General features: G+C 47.1%; 1 protein-coding gene across 1 annotated transcript in view; it reads left to right on the forward strand.

The window, feature by feature from the left end:
• Positions 1-26,257, forward strand: part of LOC135551217 (72 kDa type IV collagenase-like) — a 40,499-nt gene extending 14,242 nt beyond the window's left edge. Inside the window, exons 10-13 of the mRNA XM_064982543.1 lie at positions 4,642-4,778; positions 15,422-15,581; positions 15,976-16,085; positions 25,224-26,257. Coding sequence (XP_064838615.1) covers positions 4,642-4,778; positions 15,422-15,581; positions 15,976-16,085; positions 25,224-25,330 — 514 coding nt within the window. The 3' untranslated portion in view covers positions 25,331-26,257. The remainder of the gene's footprint in view (positions 1-4,641; positions 4,779-15,421; positions 15,582-15,975; positions 16,086-25,223) is intronic.
• The last annotated feature ends 229 nt before the right edge of the window (positions 26,258-26,486 follow it).

Genomic DNA, 26,486 nt, shown 5'->3' on the forward strand with positions numbered 1-26,486 from the left:
CTATACAGTGATGTGTTGTGGCCAAGACACTGGACCTGGGGATTCTAGGAGAGATTCTCCATTTCCTCATCAGCAAGTTCATTGTCTCATTCAAAATGATTTGCGGTGTTCTAGTTCTAGATATCACATATACCATGATATCATTAACAATGACACATATTCACTGATAGCTATAATTATGGGGTGTATCTCTCAGATGGAGGGAAATGCCATTACGGAGGGAGTTACGGCTGAAGGATCTTAATTTGAGCCAGTTTGCTGTAGTAAGGAAATAATCCTGAAGCAAAAGGAAATGTGAGTAATTATGTGGATTTGTAAGTCGCTCTGGATAAGAGCGTCTGCCAAATGACTTAAATGTAAATGTTAAATGTGGATCATAATTAATGGATTTTTTTTGTAGGGGTTGATACTTTTTAAGTTTGTGCAAATTCGAATGTTAAAGTGGAAATTACAAACTTTAGAAGCCTTTTTAAAACTTGAATAAACTGCTGTGCAGGACAATTCACATCAACAAAAGAGTGGTCAAATTAAGATCCGACATCTCTATGGAGGAGTTACAATACCAAACCCATAGCTGCAAGATATCTGGACTCAGAGGGCCAGTTAGGCTGTATCTCAGGTTTCAGTGGTGGGATGACTTTGGTCCCTAGTTATTCATTGTTGGCTCTAGGTCACCAGATGGTTTAGCTATCAGAGCCATGGATCAGAGGAGTGAGAGTGCGGAGAGATTCAATATAGAGAGAAAGTGAGGAGAGATTCAATATAGAGAGAAAGAGTGAGGAGAGATTCAATATAGAGAGAAAGTGAGGAGAGATTCAATATAGAGACAAAGAGTGAGGAGAGATTCAATATAGAGAGAAAGAGTGAGGAGAGATTCAATATAGAGAGAAAGAGTGAGGAGAGATTCAATATAGAGACAAAGAGTGAGGAGAGATTCAATATAGAGACAAAGAGTGAGGAGAGATTCAATATAGAGACAAAGAGTGAGGAATGGAGAGATTCAATATAGAGACAAAGAGTGAGGAGAGATTCAATATAGAGACAAAGAGTGAGGAGAGATTCAATATAGAGACAAAGAGTGAGGAGTGGAGAGACTCAATATAGAGACAAAGAGTGAGGAGTGGAGAGACTCAATATAGAGACAAAGAGTGAGGAGTGGAGAGACTCAAGTCAATAAGCAAAGATTAGGATAGAGACTACTAAAGTTATTGGTGTTTTGTTTCCTCAGACAAAAACATGTTTTCATGGAGCTGTCAACCAATGTCAAGGTTAATAAAAATAGCCTAGGACCCATTAGGATATTCATTTCTGTGTACATCCGTTTTGTTTTGTTCTGCTTCTCCCTATTTTTAGGCAGCAGTGAAAATACAGAGACAGATAAATAGGGAAGTCACAGATGTAATGTCTGGAGGGCAGTCACCAGTCTAGTGGGTCAATGTAATGTCTGGAGGGCAGTCACCAGTCTAATGGGTCAATGTAATGTCTGGAGTATGGAGGGCTACTAGACTGGACACAGTGTGCATCAGTTTAAAAGTGTTGTCACCCAGCTAACACTTTTTTGAGAGCAGATCCCTCTGGTGTGGGTAGAATCCTCTCTCTAATCTCTCTGGTGTAGGTAGAATCCTCTCTCTAATCTCTCTGGTGTAGGTAGAATCCTCTCTCTAATCTCTCTGGTGTAGGTAGAATCCTCTCTCTAATCTCTCTGGTGTAGGTAGAATCCTCTCTCTAATCTCTCTGGTGTAGGTAGAATCCTCTCTAATCTCTCTGGTGTAGGTAGAATCCTCTCTAATCTCTCTGGTGTAGGTAGAATCCTCTCTCTCATCTCTCTGGTGTAGGTAGAATCCTCTCTCTAATCTCTCTGGTGTAGGTAGAATCCTCTCTCTAATCTCTCTGGTGTAGGTAGAATCCTCTCTCTAATCTCTCTGGTGTGGGTAGAATCCTCTCTCTAATCTCTCTGGTGTGGGTAGAATCCTCTCTCTAATCTCTCTGGTGTAGGTAGAATCCTCTCTCATCTCTCTGGTGTAGGTAGAATCCTCTCTCTCATCTCTCTGGTGTAGGTAGAATCCTCTCTCTCATCTCTCTGGTGTAGGTAGAATCCTCTCTCTCATCTCTCTGGTGTAGGTAGAATCCTCTCTCTAATCTCTCTGGTGTAGGTAGAATCCTCTCTCTCTGGTGTAGGTAGAATCCTCTCTCTCATCTCTCTGGTGTAGGTAGAATCCTCTCTCTCATCTCTCTGGTGTAGGTAGAATCCTCTCTCTCTGGTGTAGGTAGAATCCTCTCTCTCTGGTGTAGGTAGAATCCTCTCTCTCATCTCTCTGGTGTAGGTAGAATCCTCTCTCTCATCTCTCTGGTGTAGGTAGAATCCTCTCTCTCATCTCTCCTGTCTCAGCATGTTGATGGAAAGCAGATCTGGACATGAAGGATGAGTAAGACATGCTGGTGGTCTAACTTCACTGTGTGCTCAGCACCTTATTTACAGTCAATGGCTCAGCACAGGGCTGGGTGGGAAGTCTGCAGAATAATCCACTGAACTGAACCCACTGTTCACTGTCACTGTTCACTGGCCTAGTGATTTTAACAAATGTATATATTTAACCTTTATTTAACTAGGCAAATCAGTTAAGAACAAATTCTTATTTACAATGATGGCCTATACCGGCCAAACCCAGACGACGCTGGGGCAATTGTGCACCGCCCTACGGAACTCCCAATCATGGTAGGTTTGGCCGGTAATGAGGTGAACCTGTATGGGATCGAGACACTGAACACAGACAGCCCTGCTAGCTAGGTTTCTCTAACCTCTCTGGCTGCATCTTATGCAGGAAGTGTATTACATATGCATCCAGAATGTGACAAGATTGAGTGAAATGATGAAATCTCTGTTACCCAGATATACAATTTCCTGTTATCTCACAATCAGAGGTGGACATGGATTGTCTTCCTGTTTGATTTAGGGTCAGGTTGGCTTGTTTTGTGGGACTAATTCAACATACCTCAACCTTGAATAGATTGCTATAGCAGATCATCATATGACTACTTTCTCCATATCTGCATAGCATTTTATAACCATTTACAGGCTTTATCTATCTGAGAAATATATGTCTCTTTGAAAAATAGGTCAATGGACAAGACTTGTGGAGCTGCTGCTGCTGTTGTTGCTCATGCAGCTGCCTGTTAGAAATCTGTGCAAGATGGGTCTTGTTCCCCTGGCTTCTATAAACCCCGGTCCTAACGAGAACCAGATGCTGAATGAATCAGGCTATTGTGGCTTCGCTGCCTGAGCTGCTGAAACTCTCCCTCTCACTCACTGCCCCTCTCTCTCTTTCCCCCTTACTTTCCCCTCTCACATCTCGTACTGTCCTTCTCTTTCCCCCTTCCCTCCTCTCCTCTCTCTTATCCTTCTCCCCTCTCTCTTTCCCTCTTCCCTCCTCTCTCCTCTCTCTTTCCCTCTTCCCTCCTCTCTCCTCTCTCTTTCCCTCTTCCCTCCTCTCCTCTCTCTCTTTCCCTCTTCCCTCCTCTCCTCTCTCTTTCCCTCTTCCCCCCTCTCCCCTCTCTTTCCCACTTCCCTCCTCTCCCCTCTCTCTTTCCCCTTCCCTCCTCTCCTCTCTCTTATCCTTCTCCCCTCTCTTTCCCCCTTCCCTCCTCTCCTCTCTCTTATCCTTCTCCCCTCTCTTTCCCCCTTCCCTCCTCTCCTCTCTCTTATCCTTCTCCCCTCTCTTTCCCCCTTCCCTCCTCTCCTCTCTCTTATCCTTCTCCCCTCTCTCTTTCCCTCTTCCCCCCTTCCCTCCCTCTCCTCTCTCTTATCCTTCCCTCCCCTCTCTCTTTCCCCCTTCCCTCCCTCTCCTCTCTCTTTCCCCTTCCCCCCTCTCCCTCTCTTTCTTCCCTCCTTCCCCTCTTCCCTCCTCTCCTCTCTCTTATCCTTCTCCCCCTCTTTCCCTCTTTCCCTCCCTCTCTTCCCTCCTCCTCTCTTATCCTTCCCCCTCTCTTTTCCCCCTTCCCTCCTCTCCTCTCTCTTATCCTTCTCCCCTCTCTTTCCCCCTTCCCTCCTCTCCTCTCTCTTATCCTTCTCCCCTCCTCTTCCCTCCTCTCTTTCCCCTTCCCTCATCTCCCTCTTCCCTCCTTCCCCTCTTTCTTCCCTCCTCTCTCTCTTCCCTTCCCTTTCCCTCCTCTCCCTCTCTCCCCCCTTCCCCTCTTCCCTCTTCCCTCCTCTCCCTCTCTTTCCCTCCCTTCCCCTCTTTCTTCCCCCTCTCTCTTTCCCCTCTCCTTCTCTCTCTTCCCTCTTCCCTCCTCTCCCTTTCCCTCTTTCCCCCTCTCTTTCCCCTCTTCCCTCTCCCCTCTCTTTCCCTCTCCCCTCTCTTTCCCTCTCCCTCTCTTCCCCCTTCCCTCCTCTCCTCTCTCTCTTCCCCTCTTTTCTACTCGCCGCTCTTTCCTTCCCTTTTTCCTTCACCCCTTTCTCGCTGTTTCTCTCCCATCTTTCCTCTCCTCTCCCCTTCCCCACTCTCCTCTCTTCCCCACTGTCCTCTACTCTCCCTTCAACTGCCCCCCCCTTTTCTCCCCTCTCTCCTCTCCTCTCCTCTCCTCTCTGCACCCTCTTACATGATTTGAACCAGAGGTAACTCCTCTCTCTGCTCTCTCTATCAGGTTCATATTCAGGTCAACCAACTTCCGGGGCAAGCCTTCAGGTCCCATGCTGGTAGCCACCTACTGGCCTGAGCTCCCGGTCACCATCGACGCTGCCTATGAGAACCCACTGGAGGAGAAGACTGTGTTCTTTGCAGGTAATGTATGTATGGGAGACTGAGTTGTGTCATCCATCGTTGAGATACAGTGCTTTGGGAAAGTATTCAGACCCCTTGACTTTTTCCACATTTGTAATATTACAACTTTATTCCAAAATTGCTTCTTTTTTTAAAACACACAATATCACAATAATGACAAAGCGAAAACAGGTTTTTAGATATTTGGGGGAAATTTATTAAAAATAAAAAACAGAAATACCTTATTTACATAAGTATTCAGACCCTTTCTATGATAAAGTCAAGGGGTCTGAATACTTTCCGAATGCACTGTACATGCATGCATGCACATACATACACACACACACACACACATACACACATACACACACACATACACACACACACATACATACATACACACATACATACATACACACATACATACACACATACATACACACATACATACACACATACATACATACACACATACATACACACATACATACACACATACATACATACATACATACATACATACATACATACATACATACATACATACATACATACATACATACATACATACATACATACATACATACATACATACATACATACATACATACATACATACATACATACATACATACATACATACATACATACATACATACATACATATTTGTATGTATTGTCTAGGGTTTTGTAGGTTTAGGGGTTTTTGTAATTCTATGTTGGCCTGATATGGTTCCCAATCAGAGACAGCTGTTTATCGTTGTCTCTGATTGAGGATCATATTTAGGTAGCCATTTCCCTTTGGTGTTTGTGGGATCTTGTCTATGTGTAGTTGCCTGTCAGCACTCGTTTGTATAGCTTCACGTTTTATTTTGTTAGTTTGTTCAGTGTTCATTCTTTAAATAAATAAGAATGTACGCATACGACGCTGCACCTTGGTCCGATCCTTATAACGAACTGGCAGAGTCAGGGGTTAGACCTGGCAGAGTCAGGGGTTAGACCTGGCAGAGTCAGGGGTTAGACCTGGCAGAGTCAGGGGTTAGACCTGGCAGAGTCAGGGGTTAGAACTGGCAGAGTCAGGGGTTAGACCTGGCAGAGTCAGGGGTTAGACCTGAGCCAACTCTTCGTGCTTATTGTGGGGAGCGTGTGACTGGGCAGACACCGTGTTACGCGCACAGTGTTTCCAGTTCGCATTCATAGTCCGGTGCGCTCTATTCCAGCTCCTCGCATTTTCCGGGCGGATGGTGCCATCCAGGACGGATGGTACCGGCTCAGTGCTCCTGGTCTCCAGTACACCTCCTTGGACCAGGATATCCTGCGCCGGCTCAGCGCACTGTGTCTCCGGTGCGTCTGCACAACCCAGTGCGTCCTGTGCCAGCGCCCCGCACTTGCCGGGCTCAAGTGAGCATCCAGTTAGGACGCATTGTGCCAGCTCTACGCTCCAGATCTCCAGTGCGCCTGCACAGTCCAGTGCGTCCTGTGCCTGCTCCCCTCGCTCGCCCTGAGGTGCGTGTCACCAGTCCGGTACCACCAGTGCCGGCACCATGCACCAGACCTCCAGTGCGCCTCCAGAGCCCTGTACGTCCTGTGCCTGCTCCTCGCACTCGCCCTGAGGTGCGTGTCTTTAACCTGGTGCCACCTGTACCGGTCCCACGCACCAGGCCTCCAGTGCGCCTCCAGAGCCCTGTACGTCCTGTGCCTGCTCCTCGCACTCGCCCTGAGGTGCGTGTCTTTAACCTGGTGCCACCTGTACCGGTCCCACGCACCAGGCCTCCAGTGCGCCTCCAGAGCCCTGTACGTCCTGTGCCTGCTCCTCGCACTCGCCCTGAGGTGCGTGTCTTTAACCTGGTGCCACCTGTACCGGTCCCACGCACCAGGCCTCCAGTGCGCCTCCACAGTCCAGTACGTCCTGTGCCTGCTCCCCGCACTCGCCCTGAGATGCATGTCTACATCCCGGTACCACCAGTGCCGACACCACGCATCAGGTCTCCAGTGCGGCTCCACAGTCCAGAGCTTCCGGCGACAGTTCCCAGTCCAGAGCTTCCGGCGACAGTTCCCAGTCCAGAGCTTCCGGCGACAGTTCCCAGTCCAGAGCTTCCGGCGACAGTTCCCAGTCCAGAGCTTCCGGCGACGGTTCCCAGTCCAGAGCTTCCGGCGACGGTTCCCAGTCCAGAGCTTCCGGCGACGGTTCCCAGTCCAGAGCTTCCGGCGACGGTTCCCAGTCCGGAGCTTCCGGCGACGGTTCCCAGTCCGGAGCCTCCGGCGACGGTTCCCAGTCCGGGGCCTCCGTCGACGGTTCCCAGTCCGGGGCCTCCGGCGACGGTTCCCAGTCCGGGGTCTCCGGCGACGGTTCCCAGTCTGGGGTCTCCGGCGACAGTTCCCAGTCCGGGGTCTCCGGCGACAGTTCCCAGTCCGGGGCCTCCGGCGATGATCCACGGTCCGGTTCTACAAAGGCCGAGGGATCAGCGTAAAGAGGGCAGGTTATGTCCAGAAACGGAACCGCCACCGAGGGTAGATGCCCACCCGGACCCTCCCCTATAGGTTCAGGTTTGCGGCCGGGAGTCCGCACCTTTGGGGGGGGAGGGTATTGTCATGCCCTGACCTAAAATATCTCTGTTTTCTTTATAATTTGTTTAGGTCAGGGTGTGACTAGGGTGGGTACGCTAGTTTTGTATTGTCTAGGGTTTTTGTATGTCTAGGGTTTTGTAGGTCTAGGGGTTTTTGTAATTCTATGTTGGCCTGATATGGTTCCCAATCAGAGACAGCTGTTTATCGTTGTCTCTGATTGGGGATCATATTTAGGTAGCCATTTCCCTTTGGTGTTTGTGGGATCTTGTCTATGTGTAGTTGCCTGTCAGCACTCGTTTGTATAGCTTCACGTTTCGTTTTGTTATTTTGTTAGTTTGTTCAGTGTTCATTCTTTAAATAAATAAGAATGTACACATGCCACGCTGCGCCTTGGTCCGATCCTTATAACGAACGTGACAATAAAGAATATAAATATGTCTGGATTTGATTAGAGCTTTGATCAGCATGAAGATTAAAACCTGATGCTACCTGAGCCTGACGAACCATATATTAAATACATTTAATGAGCCCTACATTAACCACATTTAATGAACCCAAACCCAAAAACGCCCAAATAGTTGTAGCTAGTAAAATGAAACTATCTCCCTTAGGCTAATCTTTTTGAGTGTGTACTGTATTGTATTATACTGTATTATTTGGACTGGAATTACGCACGTCGTTCAAACCATGATAAATCAAAATTATTTATATAGCCCTTCGTACATCAGCTGATATCTCAAAGTGCTGTACAGAAACCCAGCCTAAAACCCCAAACAGCAAGCAATGCAGGTGTAGAAGCACGGTGGCTAGGAAAAACTCCCTAGAAAGGCCAAAACCTAGGAAGAAACCTAGAGAGGAACCAGGCTATGTGGGGTGGCCAGTCCTCTTCTGGCTGTGCCGGGTGGAGATTATAACAGAACATGGCCAAGATGTTCAAATGTTCATAAAATGACCAGCATGGTCCAATAATAAGGCAGAACAGTTGAAATTGGAGCAGCAGCACGGCCAGGTGGACTGGGGACAGCAAGGAGTCATCATGTCAGGTAGTCCTGAGGCATGGTCCTAGGGCTCAGGTCCTCCGAGAGAGAGAAAGAAAGAGAGAAATAGAGAATTAGAGAGAGCACACTTAAATTCACACAGGACACCGAATAGGACAGGAAAAGTACTCCAGATATAACAAACTGACCCTAGCCCCCCGAAACATAAACTACTGCAGCATAAATACTGGAGGCTGAGACAGGAGGGGTCAGGAGACACTGTGGCCCCATCCGAGGACACCCCCGGACAGTGCCAAACAGGAAGGATATAACCCCACCCACTTTGCCAAAGCACAGCCCCCACACCACTAGAGGGATATCTTCAACCACCAACTTACCATCCTGAGACAAGGCTGAGTATAGCCCACAAAGATCTCCGCCACGGCACAACCCAAGGGGGGGGCGCCAACCCAGACAGGATGACCACATCAGTGACTCAACCCACTCAGGTGACGCACCCCTCCCAGGGACGGTATGAGAGAGCACCAGTAAGCCAGTGACTCAGCCCCTGCAATAGGGTTAGAGGCAGAGAATCCCAGTGGAAAGAGGGGAACCGGCCAGGCAGAAACAGCAAGGGCAGTTCGTTGCTCCAGAGCCTTTCCGTTCACCTTCCCACTCCTGGGCCAGACTACACTCAATCATATGACCCACTGAAGAGATGAGTCTTCAGTAGAGACTTAAAGGTTGAGACCGAGTTTGCGTCCCTGACATGGGTAGGCAGACCGTTCCATAAAAATGGAGCTCTATAGGAGAAAGCCCTGCCTCCAGCTGTTTGCTTAGAAATTCTAGGGACAATTAGGAGGCCTGCGTCTTGTGACCGTAGCGTACGTGTAGGTATGTACGGCAGGACCAAATCAGAGAGATAGGTAGGAGCAAGCCCATGTAATGCTTTGTAGGTTAGCAGTAAAACCTTGAAATCAGCCCTTGCTTTGACAGGAAGCCAGTGTAGAGAGGCTAGCACTGGAGTAATATGATCAAATTTTTTGGTTCTAGTCAGGATTCTAGCAGCCGTATTTAGCACTAACTGAAGTTCATTTAGTGCTTTATCCGGGTAGCCGGAAAGTAGAGCATTGCAGTAATCTAACCTAGAAGTGACAAAAGCATGGATTAATTTTTCTGCATAATTTTTGGACAGAAAGTTTCAGATTTTTGCAATGTTACGTAGATGGAAAAAAGCTGTCTTTGAAATGGTCTTGATATGTTCTTCAAAAGAGAGATCAGGGTCCAGAGTAACGCCAAGGTCCTTCACAGTTTTATTTGAGACGACTGTACAACCATTAAGATTAATTGTCAGATTCAACAGAAGATCTCTTTGTTTCTTGGGACCTAGAACAAGCATCTCTGTTTTGTCCGAGTTTAAAAGTAGAAAGTTTGCAGCCATCCACTTCCTTATGTCTGAAACACATGCTTCTAGCGAGGGCAATTTTGGGGCTTCACCATGTTTCATTGAAATGTACAGCTGTGTGTCATCCGCATAGCAGTGAAAGTTAACATTATGTTTTCGAATGACATCCCCAAGAGGTAAAATATATAGTGAAAACAATAGTGGTCCTAAAACGGAACCTTGAGGAACATCGAAATTCACAGTTGATTTGTCAAAGGACAAACAATTCACAGAGACAAACTGATATCTTTCCGACAGATAAGATCTAAACCAGGCCAGAACTTGTCCGTGTAGACCAATTTGGGTTTCCAATCACTCCAAAAGAATGTGGTGATCGATGGTATCAAAAGCAGCACTAAGGTCTCGGAGCACGAGGACAGATGCAGCGCCTCTATCTGATGCCATTAAAAGGTCATTTACCACCTTCACAAGTGCAGTCTCAGTGCTATGATGGGGTCTAAAACCAGACTGAAGCATTTCCTATACATTGTTTGTCTTCAGGAAGGCAGTGAGTTGCTGCTCAACAGCCTTTTCTAAAATTTTTGAGAGGAATGGAAGATTCTATATAGGCCGATAGTTTTTTTATATTTTCTGGGTCAAGGTTTGGCTTTTTCAAGAGAGGCTTTATTACTGCCACTTTTAGTGAGTTTGGTACACATCCGGTGGATAGAGAGCCATTTATTATGTTCAACATAGGAAGGCCAAGCACAGGAAGCAGCTCTTTCAGTAGTTTAGTTGGAATAGGGTACAGTATGCAGCTTGAAGGTTTAGAGGCCATGATTATTTTCATCATTGTGTCAAGAGATATAGTACTAAAACACTTAAGTGTCTCTCTTGATCCTAGGTCCTGGCAGAGTTGTGCAGACTCAGGGCAACTGAGCTTTGAAGGAATATGCAGATTTAAAGAGGAGTCCGTAATTTGCTTTCTAATAATCATGATATTATTCCCCCATCCTCTCTTGGGGAATGCTGCTTTTTAGTTCGCTTTGCGACAGTATCAAAAAGGAATTTCGGATTGTTCTTATTTTCCTCAATTCAGTTAGAAAAATAGAATGATCGAGCAGCAGTAAGGGCTCTTCGGTACTGCACGGTACTGTCTTTCCAAGCTAGTCGGAAGACTTCCAGTTTGGTGTGGCGCCATTTCCGTTCCAATTTTCTGGAAGCTTGCTTCAGAGCTCGGGTATTTTCTGTGTACCAGGAAGCTAGTTTCTTATGAGAAATGTTTTTAGTTTTTAGGGGTGCAACTGCAACTGCATCTAGGGTATTGCGCAAGGTTAAATGGAGTTCCTCAGTTAGGTGGTTAACTCATTTTTGTCCTCTGGCGTCCTTGGGTAGACAGAGGGAATCTGGAAGGACATCAAGGAATCTTTGTGTTGTCTGTGAATTTATAGCACGACTTTTGATGTTCCTTGGTTGGAGTCTGAGCAGATTATTTGTTGCAATTGCAAACGTAATAAAACGGTGGTCCGATAGTCCAGGATTATGAGGAAAAACATTAAGATCCACAACATTTATTCCATGGGACAAAGCTAGGTCCAGAGTATGACTGTGACAGTGAGTGGGTCCAGAGACATGTTGGGAAACCGGTAACCCACTGAGTCAATGATGGCTCCGAAAGCCTTTTGGAGTGGGTCTGTGGACTTTTCCATGTGAATATTAAAGTCACCAAAGATTAAGCAGAATAGAACATGCAATTCTGAAGCAGAACATGTGGCCTACAAAGTTACAAGTATAGCCTAGAAATTTGATTTTAATTTTGGAATTTGTATAATTAGTAGGCTGACGCTTCATTCCTTCCTCACTTTCAACAGTTAAATGAAATAAGTTTTTGATGTCCTTATCTTCATCATTCTAATGACATCCTTGAGTAATATAGGACCAGGATTAGATGCAGAAGGCTTTCACTTCTCTTCATGAAGATTGAATGGTTATGGGTCTGAATAAATAACTGTTATAACCTACCACCATCGTGAGTTCGCTCTTCTTTCAAACTACCTGTGAGTTCTATTGGCTGCTGTATTTAACATTCAGCAAAAGAAGAGCTTGCGTCCCTCTTCGAATAGTCTATTGGTATAATTGTCTATTGTCCAGCAAGCTATTCTAGTCTGGCTTTTCCTGCATGGGACTCCAAGAGCTAAGGAGCGTTTTTTTAAGGAGGCCAGGGGAGCAGAGGTGCTTGTGTATTGCACAAGAGACAGAGGCTATAAGTTATAAGCTTATTATGCATAACTCATCATTAATTAGCTAAATATAAGGTTAATACCTTATTGAATGTATTACCTGATAGAGGTAGGCAAGGACATCTATATATAGGGTTGTATGTCAATCTAGAGCAGGATGATCTATTTTGAATGGAGTTGATGGAGAGAGAGAAAGACTGCGCGGGCACTGATTTAAAGCAACAATATTCGAATGACAGGCTGTTTTAAAACTCTGCAGCTGCAATACAAAACATGTTCTATCTTTACAGATAAAAAAAACAAGGCGACCCCTGGAAGCCAGATGGAGATGGGTAAATTAGAGGTGCATTCAGTCGTTCTTTTACTGAGCATAGACTATGCTGTAGCAAATGTAGGCCCACCTGTCACAATAAGTAAAGTTACCATGATGAGATGATAGGTCTATATGCACAGTGAACTACGCTCCATACTGAGATGGGCTGTCTGTCCCCACCCTGAGATGGGCTGTCTGTCCCCACCCCGAGATGGGCTGTCTGTCCCCACCCTGAGATGGGCTGTCTGTCCCCACCCTGAGATGGGCTGTCTGTCCCCACCCTGAGATGGGCTGTCTGTCCCCACTCGCAGATGGGCTGTCTGTCCCGACCCTGAGATGGGCTGTCTGTCCCCACCCTGAGATGGGCTGTCTGTCCCCACCCTGAGATGGGCTGTCTGTCCCCACCCTGAGATGGGCTGTCTGTCCCCACCCTGAGATGGGCTGTCTGTCCCCACCCTGAGATGGGCTGTCTGTCCCCACCCTGAGATAGGCTGTCTGTCCCCAACCTGAGATGGGCTGTCTGTCCCCACCCTGAGATGGGCTGTCTGTCCCCACCCTGAGATGGGCTGTCTGTCCCCACCCTGAGATAGGCTGTCTGTCCCCAACCTGAGATGGGCTGTCTGTCCCCACCCTGAGATAGGCTGTCTGTCCCCACCCTGAGATGGGCTGTCTGTCCCCACCCTGAGATAGGCTGTCTGTCCCCAACCTGAGCGTTGATTCATCATGAGGCCGTAGAAAAATAAGATTTAGAAATTGCAAATAATTTAACAATTCCATTTCACGCTATGCTGTTCATATAAATCATTTATTATAATTTACCGGTTTCTCACAGTTACTGTATTTATCCTGGGAAAGGGGAGTGGTAAATCTCAGTAACCGGTTTCTCACAGTTACTGTATTTATCCTGGGAAAGGGGAGTGGTAAATCTCAGTAACCGGTTTCTTACAGTTACTGTATTTATTCCGGGAAAGGGGAGTGGTAAATCTCAGTAACCGGTTTCTCACAGTTACTGTATTTATCCTGGGAAAGGGGAGTGGTAAATCTCAGTAACCGGTTTCTTACAGTTACTGTATTTATCCCGGGAAAGGGGAGTGGTAAATCTCAGTAACCGGTTTCTCACAGTTACTGTATTTATCCTGGGAAAGGGGAGTGGTAAAGCTCAGTAACCGGTTTCTCACAGTTACTGTATTTATCCTGGGAAAGGGGAGTGGTAAATCTCAGTAACTGGTTTCTTACAGTTACTGTATTTATCCCGGGAAAGGGGAGTGGTAAATCTCAGTAACCGGTTTCTCACAGTTACTGTATTTATCCTGGGAAAGGGGAGTGGTAAATCTCAGTAACCGGTTTCTCACAGTTACTGTATTTATCCTGGGAAAGGGGAGTGGTAAATCTCAGTAACCGGTTTCTCACAGTTACTGTATTTATCCCGGGAAAGGGGAGTGGTAAATCTCAGTAACCGGTTTCTCACAGTTACTGTATTTATCCTGGGAAAGGGGAGTGGTATATCTCAGTAACCGGTTTCTCACAGTTACTGTATTTATCCTGGGAAAGGGGAGTGGTAAATCTCAGTAACCGGTTTCTCACAGTTACTGTATTTATCCTGGGAAAGGGGAGTGGTAAAGCTCAGTAACCGGTTTCTCACAGTTACTGTATTTATCCTGGGAAAGGGGAGTGGTAAATCTCAGTAACTGGTTTCTTACAGTTACTGTATTTATCCCGGGAAAGGGGAGTGGTAAATCTCAGTAACCGGTTTCTCACAGTTACTGTATTTATCCTGGGAAAGGGGAGTGGTAAATCTCAGTAACCGGTTTCTCACAGTTACTGTATTTATCCTGGGAAAGGGGAGTGGTAAATCTCAGTAACCGGTTTCTCACAGTTACTGTATTTATCCTGGGAAAGGGGAGTGGTATATCTCAGTAACCGGTTTCTCACAGTTACTGTATTTATCCTGGGAAAGGGGAGTGGTAAATCTCAGTAACCGGTTTCTCACAGTTACTGTATTTATTCCGGGAAAGGGGAGTGGTAAATCTCAGTAACCGGTTTCTCACAGTTACTGTATTTATCCTGGGAAAGGGGAGTGGTAAATCTCAGTAACCGGTTTCTCACAGTTACTGTATTTATCCTGGGAAAGGGGAGTGGTAAATCTCAGTAACCGGTTTCTCACAGTTACTGTATTTATCCTGGGAAAGGGGAGTGGTAAATCTCAGTAACCGGTTTCTCACAGTTACTGTATTTATCCGGGAAAGGGGAGTGGTAAATCTCAGTAACCGGTTTCTCACAGTTACTGTATTTATTTATCCTCAGGGAAGTCACTGTATTTATCCTGGGAAAGGGGAGTGGTAAAGCTCAGTAACCGGTTTCTCACAGTTACTGTATTTATCCTGGGAAAGGGGAGTGGTAAATCTCAGTAACCTGTTTCCCGCCATTCAACCCTAATACATACATACAGTTTTTTTGTATGTATGAATGGGAGAGTATGTAGATTAGTTGTCATTGATGTTGATACACAGGAGAACAATCCAGGATTGCACGCTTGCATATATGCATTTCATTGCTGTGCTTATTGACTTGATCAGAAAAACACACAATGACATTTTCATGGCGGTTTCCTCTCTCTATCACCATTAAACGGCTGTGACAATTTCCACTAAATAACATCCTACTTCTAAGAAGTTCACCATTCAGAGAATCATAAGTGTGTCTTTTAGTATTTCAGTCAAGTATACTGCTAGTATGTGGTTTGGACATTTTGGACATTAGTTCTGTAAGTAGTTATTAGTGGTTTATAATACATGCCATGCATTGTAGAAGCATGCCATTCTCCTTTAGAAAAGCTCCATGAAATCAGAGCTCTTCCAAAACATAGTGTCTCTATTTAAGAAGATGAATGCTTGGCCTTGTAGAACAGAACCATTTATTTTCCATCCAGCCCTTCAATTGTAAAGCTAGGAGTCACATTTCCTCAATCATTTATCCAGTCCTCCCTAACCACAAGATATGATTAAATGTTAGCCTGGCCCCAGATCTGTTTGTACTGTCTTGCCAACTCCTATGATCATTGTCTCTCTGTGGCTAATGAAAAGGTAAGAGTTTAGAGAAACTCTATCCTCACAAACCCTTCCCTGTGAGCATCTTGACCTGTGCTCATTTGCCATCTCTCCCCTCCTCTCTCTCTCATATAGGCAATGAGATGTGGATCTTCAATGCAGACCAGATAGAGAAAGGCTACCCCAAGAGAATCTCCTCTATAGGCCTGCCCACAGACCTGAAAGGCATTGACGCAGCCTTCTCCTTTGGAAAGAGCCAGAAGACCTATCTGTTCGCTGGAGACCAGTTCTGGAGGTGAGTCACCACAACACAACCCCTACCAAAGCCTGTGTCTGATCCACTCGGGATTGTAGTGATGACATCGCTATAGAATTAGAATTACTTTAAAATCTAATTCTATAGACGTCACTGTGTGTTGATGTGTTGGTGTGCTGCTGTGCTGAGCCATGTCTGCTTTTAATTAAAGACCTTAGCTTCCAATGGACTGTTAAAACAGCTCACTCTGCTCTTACCTAATACAGGGATAATGTAAGATACTGTTGCTGTATGTACTTAACTCTTGCATGACAGCTGTGATTTGTCAACCAAAACGGACCAATTCTCTCGTACCTAACAGACGAACATAGCATCATGTACTTATGACTAAACATTGGTATCATGGCCTCTGTGTGTTATCATGCCCCTCCAGGTACAATGAAGCCAAGAAAAAGATGGACCCTGGCTTCCCCAAGCTCATCGCTGACTCCTGGAACGGAATCCCAGACGGCATTGACTCTGCCTTTAGTCTGAATGGCATCGGTAAGCATAGTAGAAAACAATACTGTATAATAGATACTTTATTGAACATCACTTAGAGTGACATCACCACACACACAGAGCAGGTGGATAGAGGTAGAGAGGGAGCGAGAGAGAGAGAGGGGGAGGGGGTAGAGGTAGAGAGGGAGACAGAGAGAGAGGGGGGGTGGGTGGGAAGAGAAGGATGAGGAAGAGGGGTAGGGATATAGAGAGAGATACCCACTGGACACAGACGTCAATTCAACGTCTATTCCACTTTGGTTCAATGTAATTTCATTGAACTCATGTGGAAACAATGTTGCTTCAACCAGTGTGTGCCCATTGGGATATCTACTGGAGAGAAATAGAGAGAGAAAGAGAGCACTGCTTCCTGCTTCAGTCTGAGCTGTACTGACACACCACTGGCTGCAGGCTTACATTCCTGGCAGTTAGAACCCAACCTGACCCAGCCAGTCCTCTCATTGTGAACTGGCACCTGGCCTAAAAGCTGGAATCCTTAGTGGTGAAACTGCCACGTCTGTTTAGATATTACAACAACAAAGACGTTACTTCAAATCAAATCAAATGTATTTATATAGCCCTTCGTACATCAGCTGATATCTCAAAGTGCTGTACAGAAACCCAGCCTAAAACCCCAAACAGCAAGCAATGCAGGTGTAGAAGCACGGTGGCTAGGAAAAACTCCCTAGAAAGGCCAAAACCTAGGAAGAAACCTAGAGAGGAACCAGGCTATGTGGGGTGGCCAGTCTTCTTCTGGCTGTGCCGGGTGGAGATTATAACAGAACATGGCCAAGATGTTCAAATGTTCATAAATGACCAGCATGGTCGAATAATAATAAGGCAGAACAGTTGAAACTGGAGCAGCAGCACGGTCAGGTGGACTGGGGACAGCAAGGAGTCATCATGTCAGGTAGTCCTGGGGCATGGTCCTAGGGCTCAGGTCCTCCGAGAGAGAAAGAAAGAAAGAGAGAAGGAGAGAATTAGAGAATGCACACTTAGATTCACAGAGGACAACAAATAGGACAGAAGAAGTACTCCAGATATATCAAACTGACCCTAGCCCCCCGACACATAAACTACTGCAGCATAAATACTGGTGGCTGAGACAGGAGAGGTCAGGAGACACTGTGGCCCCATCTGAGGACATCCCCAGACAGGGCGAAACAGGAAGGATATAACCCCACCCACTTTACCAAAGCACAACCCCCACCCCACTAGAGGGATATCTTCAACCACCAACTTACCATCCTGAGACAAGGCTGAGTATAGCCCACAAAGATCTCCCCCACAGCACAACCCAGGGGGGGGGGCAACCCAGACAGAATGACCACATTGTGAATCAACCCACTCAGGTGACGCACCCCTTCCAGGGACGGCATGAGAGAGCCCCAGTAAGCCAGTGACTCAGCCCCTGTAATAGGGTTAGAGGCAGAGAATCCCAGTGGTAAGAGGGGAACCGGCCAGGCAGAGACAGCAAGGGCGGTTCGTTGCTCCAGAGCCTTTCCGTTCACCTTCCCACTCCTGGGCCAGACTACACTCAATCATATGACCCACTGAAGAGATGAGTCTTCAGTAAAGACTTAAAGGTTGAGACCGAGTTTGCGTCTCTGACACGGGTAGGCAGACCGTTCCATAAAAATGGAGCTCTATAGGAGAAAGCCCTGCCTCCAGCTGTTTGCTTAGAAATTCTAGGGACAATTAGGAGGCCTGCGTCTTGTGACCGTAGCGTACGTGTAGGTATGTACGGCAGGACCAAATCAGAGAGATAGGTAGGAGCAAGCCCATGTAATGCTTTGTAGGTTAGCAGTAAAACCTTGAAATCAGCCCTTGCTTTGACAGGAAGCCAGTGTAGAGAGGCTAGCACTGGAGTAATATGATCACATTTTTTGGTTCTAGTCAGGATTCTAGCAGCCGTATTTAGCACTAACTGAAGTTCATTTAGTGCTTTATCCGGGTAGCCGGAAAGTAGAGCATTGCAGTAGTCTAACCTAGAAGTGACAAAAGCATGGATTAATTTTTCTGCATCATTTTTGGACAGAAAGTTTCTGATTTTTGCAATGTTACGTAGATGGAAAAAAGCTGTCCTTGAAATGGTCTTGATATGTTCTTCAAAAGAGAGATCAGGGTCCAGAGTAACGCCGAGGTCCTTCACAGTTTTATTTGAGACGACTGTACAACCATTAAGATTAATTGTCAGATTCAACAGAAGATCTCTTTGTTTCTTGGGACCTAGAACAAGCATCTCTGTTTTGTCCGAGTTTAAAAGTAGAAAGTTTGCAGCCATCCACTTCCTTATGTCTGAAACACATGCTTCTAGCAAGGGCAATTTTGGGGCTTCACCATGTTTCATTGAAATGTACAGCTGTGTGTCATCCGCATAGCAGTGAAAGTTAACATTATGTTTTCGAATGACATCCCCAAGAGGTAAAATATATAGTGAAAACAATAGTGGTCCTAAAACGGAACCTTGAGGAACACCGAAATTTACAGTTGATTTGTCAGAGGACAAACCATTCACAGAGACAAACTGATATCTTTCCGACAGATAAGTGTTACAACACAGAGGCGGATGCAAGATGCAAGCAACGATGGTTTAATGAATGTAGTTCACAGCAGCAACATGACAGACAGACTGTACTCAGAAGGAATCCGACCCAGGAACTCGGGCGCATCTTCCAATGATAACGTGCTGAGAAAACCAGGGGAGTGTGTCCGGATGAGTAGGAAGGAGCACAGCAGATAATCCACACAAGAGAAGAGCACGGACACACGACACAACCTCAGAGAAGAAACAACGATCTGACAACAAGAAACACTGGTAACAGAACATATAAAGGGAAGATAAGTGGTTCCAGCTGGCGCAGACAATCAGGCCGAGATTGGGAACCACGCCCACACAAACACTGGAGAGAGAGAGAGAGAAAGAGAGAGGGAGGCAGTGGATTCATGAACCGTGACAATACCCCCCCCTAGGAACGCCTCTTGGCGTTCCCAGGCGAATTTACCTGTCGATTGAAATCATCGATAAGGGAGTGATCCAGAATGTCCCTAGCAGGTACCCAACTTCTCTCCTCCGGGCCGTAACCCTCCCAGTCCACCAGGTACTGGAATCCGCGTCCCCTCCTTCTAGAGTCCAAAATACGATTGACAGAAAAGGTGGTTTCCCCATCAACAAGTCGTGGCGGCGGGGGAACCGGGACCGGCGGGTTAATGCGTGCCTGAAACACAGGTTTTATTTTAGACACATGAAAGGTAGGATGAATTCTCCTATACGCCGGAGGAAGCTTGAGCCGGACCGCCACCGGACTAATGATCCTGGTGACTCTGAACGGGCCGATAAATTTGGGGGCAAGCTTGTTCGAAACGGATCGGAGTGGAATGTTCTTAGTAGAAAGCCACACTCTTTGGCCAACGACGTATACCGGAGGCTTCGACCGGTGGCAATCGGCCTTAGCCTTGGTGCGCGCCCCCACCCGGAGAAGAGTCTCACGGGCTCTGCTCCATGCGTGACGGCACCTCTGGATGAAAGCGTGAGCGGAGGGAACAGTGACCTCGGGCTCCGTACTGGGAAAGATAGGTGGCTGGTAACCTAAACTACACTCAAACGGAGAGAGACCCGTGGCTGCCACTGGCAACGAATTGTGAGCGTACTCAACCATAGAGAGTTGTTGACTCCAGGAAGAGGGATTCTTAGAAACCAAACATCGCAACACTCTCTCCAAATCTTGGTTGGCCCTCTCCGTTTGACCGTTGCTCTGGGGATGAAACCCTGAAGACAGGCTGACACTCGCTCCCAGTAACCTACAAAACTCTTGCCAAAACTTGGACACAAATTGGGGCCCCGGTCAGAAACTACGTCCATCGGCAGGCCATGTAAGCGAAAGACGTGATCCACGACAGTTACCGCTGTCTCCTTGGCAGATGGTAATTTAGGCAAGGGAATAAAATGAGCCGCCTTCGAGAACCGGTCCACCACGGTTAAAACAACCGTCTTGCCCTGGGAGGGCGGGAGGCCGGTAACAAAATCTAGCGCGATGTGGGACCAGGGTCTCGAAGGGACCGACAGCGGTTGGAGTAACCCATCTGGGGGTCGATTAGAAGTCTTCCCAGTGGCACAAACCGAGCAAGCCAAGACAAAACTGTGAATGTCACGAGCCATCAGTGGCCACCAAAAGCGTTGCTTAACCAAAAAGCTAGTGCGGCTGACTCCTGGATGACACGCTACGTTGGAGCAGTGCCCCCACCGAATAACATCGGACCGACACCCCTCCGGCACAAACAACCGATTAGGCGGGCAACCGGGCGGAGGCGTGACCCCCTCTAAGGCCGTTTTGACCCTCGATTCAACCTCCCATGTGAGTGTGGAGACCACTAGGGTCCCGGGTAGAATGCACTCGGGAGTGGATGGGCGTTCGGAATGGTCAAAAATGTGAGAAAGGGAATCGGGTTTGACATTCTTGGAACCCGGGCGATACGAGAGAGAGAAGTCAAAACGTCCGAAAAAGAGTGCCCACCGCGCCTGCCTGGAGTTGAGTCGCTTGGCGGTTCTGATATACTCCAAATTCTTGTGATCGGTCCAAACTATAAAAGGTACCCCGAACCCTCTAACCAATGGCGCCACTCCTCCAGTGCTAACTTCACTGCCAACAACTCTCTGTTGCCAATGTCGTAGTTGCGTTCCGCAGGTGATAACCGATGGGAAAGGAACGCGCAAGGGTGCATCTTGTCGTCAGAAGAGGAACGTTGGGAAAGTACCGCACCTACCCCCACCTCTGAAGCGTCCACCTCCACCACGAACTGACGCGAGGGATCGGGAGCTATGAGGATAGGAGCCGAAACAAAGCGGCTCTTGAGTTTGGCGAATGCAGCCTCGGCTGTATCGGACCACCTGAACGTCACTCTGGGAGAGGTTAAGGCGGTAAGAGGAGCGACTATCTGGCTAAAGTTGCGAACGAAACGCCGGTAGAAATTGGCGAATCCCAGAAACCTCTGTAGGGCCTTACGGGAATCTGGGCTTGGCCAATCCACCACAGCCTTAACCTTGTCGGGATCCATGCGAATACCTTCAGTCGAGACGATGTAACCTAGGAATGGAACGGATTGTGCATGAAAAATGCATTTCTCCGCCTTGACAAAAAGTCCATTCTCCAACAACCTCTGAAGCACTCGTCTGACGTGTTGAGCGTGTTCCTGGAGAGAAGAAGAAAAATCAGTATGTCATCCAGGTAAACATATATGAACTGATCAATCATATCTCTCAGCACGTCATTGACGAGTGCCTGGAAAACCGCTGGGGAGTTGGATAGCCCAAAAGGCATGACCAAGTATTCGAAGTGCCCTCTGGGGGTGTTAAACGCGGTCTTCCATTCGTCCCCCCTCCCTTATGCGAACCAAATGATATGCATTACGTAAATCCAACTTAGTGAACACGGATGCTCCCTGTAACCTTTCAAAGGCGGAGGACATCAACGGTAAGGGATAGGTATTCTTCACTGTGATGTTATTCAACCCACGGTAATCAATGCAAGGACGCAGAGATCCGTCCTTCTTCCCCACAAAGAAGAACCCCGCCCCCGCTGGAGAAGAGGAAGGACGAATGAATTTAGATGCCAGAGAACCAGAGATGTATCTCTCCATAGCCTCCCTCTCAGGAACAGAAAGTGAATATAACTTGCCTTTAGGCGGAGACTCACCTGGCAATAATTCTATTGCACAGTCATAGGGACGATGCGGAGGAAGAGAAGCAGCACGGGACTTACTGAACACCTCCTTCAGGTCGAGGTATTCAACGGGCACGTTAGACAAATCCACTGCCTCCTCTAGAAACACAGAATCAGACACAGACGAACAAGCAGACACTAAACAGGACTCAAGACACTTGTTACTCCACATGGATATAGAGTTATGACCCCAGTCAACTCTGGGGTTGTGTTGGGTGAGCCAAGGGTGGCCGAGAACTAGTGGTGCAAGGGGTGAGTCCATGAGTAGGAATGATAGTGTCTCAGTGTGATTGCCAGAAGTGATGAGTGTGATAGGTTCAGTGGTGTGAGAAATGTTGGGGAGTTCTTGACCATTGAGAGCGTTGACGGATATCTTGTGCGTGAGTGAGGTGATAGGGATCTGGAGTTTGTGAGCGAGCTTGAAGTCCATGAAATTACCCTCTGCTCCTGAGTCCAGTAAGGCTTGGGTGTCGTGCGTGTGGGTGGCCCATCTTAGTCTTACCGGGAGGAGAGTAGATGATGAGGTCTTCTCTGTGGTGACACCACCCGATAGTAGCCTCATGTTTACTACCGGGCCTGATCTTTTACCGGGCAGGAGTGGATAAAGTGGCCCGCTCTACCACAGTAGAGACAGAGTCCTTGGGATCTCCGCCTCTCCCTCTCTTCCCGGGAGAGGCGAGCTCTCCCCAGCTGCATGGGTTCGTGAGCGGAAGCTGAACTGGCCGTGTTCCCGACGCTGGCATGCCAGCCCTCCGTGTCGTTATACGGTCTGTTAGGGCATGCTCGGCGGCCAATACGACTCAGACGAGCGTCGACCCTCAGGGCTAGTTCCACTAGTCCATTTAAACTCCTGGGAAGGTCCAGAACATAAATCTCCTTCTGGATCCGGTCCTCCAGCCCATGCAGGAACATGTCCCACTGCGCCTCCTCATTCCACTGACACTCTGCGGCCAGAGTGCGGAATTGGATGGAGTATTCCGATACTGAATGGTCTCCTTGGCGAAGGTCAGCGAGTAGTCTGGCCGTCTCCCTACCCGCCACGGCCCGATCGAAGACCCTTCTCATCTCCTCGGAGAGTGTCTGGAAAGAGGTGCAGCATGGGTCCTGGTTCGCCCACACCGCCGTTCCCCAGAGAGACGCTTTGCCTGATAGCAGTGTGAGTACGAATGCTACCTTAGACTGTTCACGGTTGAAGGTCCGTGGCTGCAACGAGAAATGCATGGAACATCTCGTAAGAAAGGCTCTGCAATAGTCAGGATCACCTGAATAACCCTCTGGTGTCGGTAGCCGTGGATCTAGCTGGGAATCCGGCTCTGGCGGGGCGGGTTGAACTGCCGGTGTAGGTGGCGCAGCGGAACCCCTCAGATGTTGCAATTGTTGGGTCAGCTGGTATACCTGCGTCGAAAGGGCTTGTACTGCCCGACCTGTGCTGGAGATGTTCTCCTCTTGTTGATCCATTCTCGTGATACTGCGGGAAAGGAATTCGGTCAGACTCGTTGAACTCGCTGCATCCATGGTCTGGTCAGATCGTTCTGTTACAACACAGAGGCGGATGCAAGATGCAAGCAACGATGGTTTAATGAATGTAGTTCACAGCAGCAACATGACAGACAGACTGTACTCAGAAGGAATCCGACCCAGGAACTCGGGCGCATCTTCCAATGATAACGTGCTGAGAAAACAAGGGGAGTGTGTCCGGATGAGTAGGAAGGAGCACAGCAGATAATCCACACAAGAGAAGAGCACGGACACACGACACAACCTCAGAGAAGAAACAACGATCTGACAACAAGAAACACTGGTAACAGAACATATAAAGGGAAGATAAGTGGTTCCAGCTGGCGCAGACAATCAGGCCGAGATTGGGAACCACGCCCACACAAACACTGGAGAGAGAGAGAGAGAGAGGGAGAGAGAGAGAGAGAGAGAGAGAAAGAGAGAGGGAGGCAGTGGATTCATGAACCGTGACAATAAGATCTAAACCAGGCCAGAACTTGTCCGTGTAGACCAATTTGGGTTTCCAATCTCTCCAAAAGAATGTGGTGATCGATGGTATCAAAATCAGCACTAAGGTCTAGGAGCACGAGGACAGATGCAGAGCCTCGGTCCGATGCCATTAAGATGTCATTTAATTTACTTAAAACTTACTTTAAAGTTTACTTAAAACAACCTAAACTGTTTCATTCCCCCCCTCCTCCATCATTGCACGCCCGATAGGCAGGAGGAGAGAGAGCAAGGAGAGGGAGCAGACGCAGGAGGAGAGAGTAGAGGCAGGAGGAGGCAGCAGGAGAGAGAGTAGAGGGAGTAGTAGAGAGTAGAGGCAGGAGGAGAGAGCAAGGAGAGAAAGTAGAGGGCAAGAGAGGGTAGAGGCTGGAGGAGAGAGAGTAGAGGCCGGAGGAGAGAGTAGAGGCAGGAAGAGAGAGCAAGGAGACAGAATAGAGGGTAGAGGCAGGAGGAGAGAGATTAGAGGTAGGATGCGAGAGAGAGCAAGGAGAGAGAGTAGAGGCAGAAGGCGGGAGAGAGGAAGGACTGAGTAGAGGAAAGCGAGAAAGCAAGGAGAGAGAGTAGAGGTAGGAGAGAGAGAGCAAGGAGAGAGAGTAGAGGCAGAAGGCGAGAGAGAGGAAGGACTGAGTAGAGGAAAGCGAGAAAGCAAGGAGAGAGAGTAGAGGTATGAGGAGAGAGAGAGCAAGGAGAGAGAGTAGAGGCAGAAGGCGAGAGAGAGGAAGGACTGAGTAGAGGAAAGTGAGAAAGCAAGGAGAGAGAGTAGAGGTAGGAGGAGAGAGAGAGCAAGGAGAGAGAGTAGAGGCAGAAGGCGAGAGAGAGGAAGGACTGAGTAGAGGAAAGCGAGAAAGCAAGGAGAAAGAGTAGAGGTAGGAGGAGAGAGAGAGCAAGGAGAGAGAGCAGAGGCAGGAGGAGAGAGTAGAGAGGAGGAGAGAGAGCAAGGAGAGAGAGCAGAGGCAGGAGGAGAGAGTAGAGAGAGGAGGAAGTAGAGAGCAAGCAGCGAGAGTAGTATAACACAGGAGGTAAATCTTAAGTCTATGGCAGTTAACCAGTGTTTTTTTACATCACACACTGCGCTTTCCGACTAAGAAACAGTGTTCGATAGAGCCAGCCTGTGCTGCTTCACAGAGGTACCTCTGTCTTCATTCTAATTAGCCTGAGCTCCTCCACCGCTGATTCCTGATTGGGTGTTTTTACTGAGGAGACGAGTGACATCATCATGTACTCTTCCTCTGGCTGAGATGATAGTGTGTTACGAAGTTATAAGCTTCTAGGGGACATATTTTACACTCGCTCAAATTTTCCCTTCTAGTGTGTAAGGCCTCGTGGCTTGCTCAAGTTGAAATTAGATGTATATTTGATGCACTGGATGTGATGATTTTGATGTACCTTGTCTCTCATCATAATGTTTGTTTTCCAGATTACACCTACTTCTTCAAAGGTGCCCACTACTTCAAAATGGATGACAGTAGCCTGAAGATCGTCAAACTGGGCGAGATTACAAAGGACTGGCTGGGTTGTCACTAAGCAACAGTGAGACGCATAGACGTTGGCTAAGCTCTCAGCGGACTGATTCCCCCATCCCTATCCAACCAGCCTATCCTGCACCCTAGCCTAGAAACTAAAGACACCCTCTAACACACCGTGGGACCATCTACACAGGCTGAACATAGGCAACAGGATTTTGTATTATATTACTGTGTGATATTATCAGTTTCTATGTTATGATTTACTTTGATCTCTTTACCCCCTTGTTTGTTATTAGAAACTCAGACATCCGGTATGTCCACACTACATAGAGACAGGCAGTGTTGTACTGGAAGATATTCTCCTATATAAATGTACCTTCACCTGAGCAGTATTGCATCATCTGGAGAATGAATGCTGTCTATATTTACTGCTATGTCTGCAATCTAGAGACTACATGATACCGCAATAGAATGAGAAATAGTCAATAGCAATTTCAGTGTTGTGGAATACATTTGAAAATATGAATTTGCACAATATGTCTGGACAGATAATGGTGCTTATAGAAAATGTTTATTTGCATGATCCTATATTTGATATGCAGTTTTTCTACATTCTGTTCAGACTATTTTCAGAAGTACTTATAGACACACCTTATTCTTCAAATAGGGCGAGCACTTTGTATTAGACTATACAGGGGTACTGCACAAATATGGAGACCTAATTCTCCATTTTGAAGGATCTGTCTATTGTTTCACTGATGGTACAGGGAGATGAAAGGCACGGACTGCCTAGAGACTGTATCTGGTTTGTTGTTGCATGATGGAGTCATGACAAGAGAAGTACCACATAAGTATTGTGTAATCATCTTTTTGTTTTGTTGTTTTGATACTAGTCATTTTGTTTTGATTCATATGCTTTTTCATAATGTTTTGTGCAATGTGTCATTCTCTGTCTGTAAAATAATAAAGATGGATGGTCAATATATATATGTGTGTGTGAGAGAGAGAGAGAAACGCCCTTAACGTTTCTTACTAGATGGGACTGTCACACTAGATATGACTATGCCTTTCTGTAGCCTACTAGCGCACAATTTGTAATCATTAAATGAATAGCCTATAAATAGGTGTAGTTCTAAAACGTTTTTTCTCAAGTACACTTCATACTGTGCATCTGTATTCAGGTCCTTGTTGAGCTGTTCTGAGGGCCCTTACAT

The sequence above is a fragment of the Oncorhynchus masou genome, chromosome 1 (genome assembly GCF_036934945.1).
Source record: "Oncorhynchus masou masou isolate Uvic2021 chromosome 1, UVic_Omas_1.1, whole genome shotgun sequence".
NCBI lineage: Eukaryota > Metazoa > Chordata > Actinopteri > Salmoniformes > Salmonidae > Oncorhynchus > Oncorhynchus masou.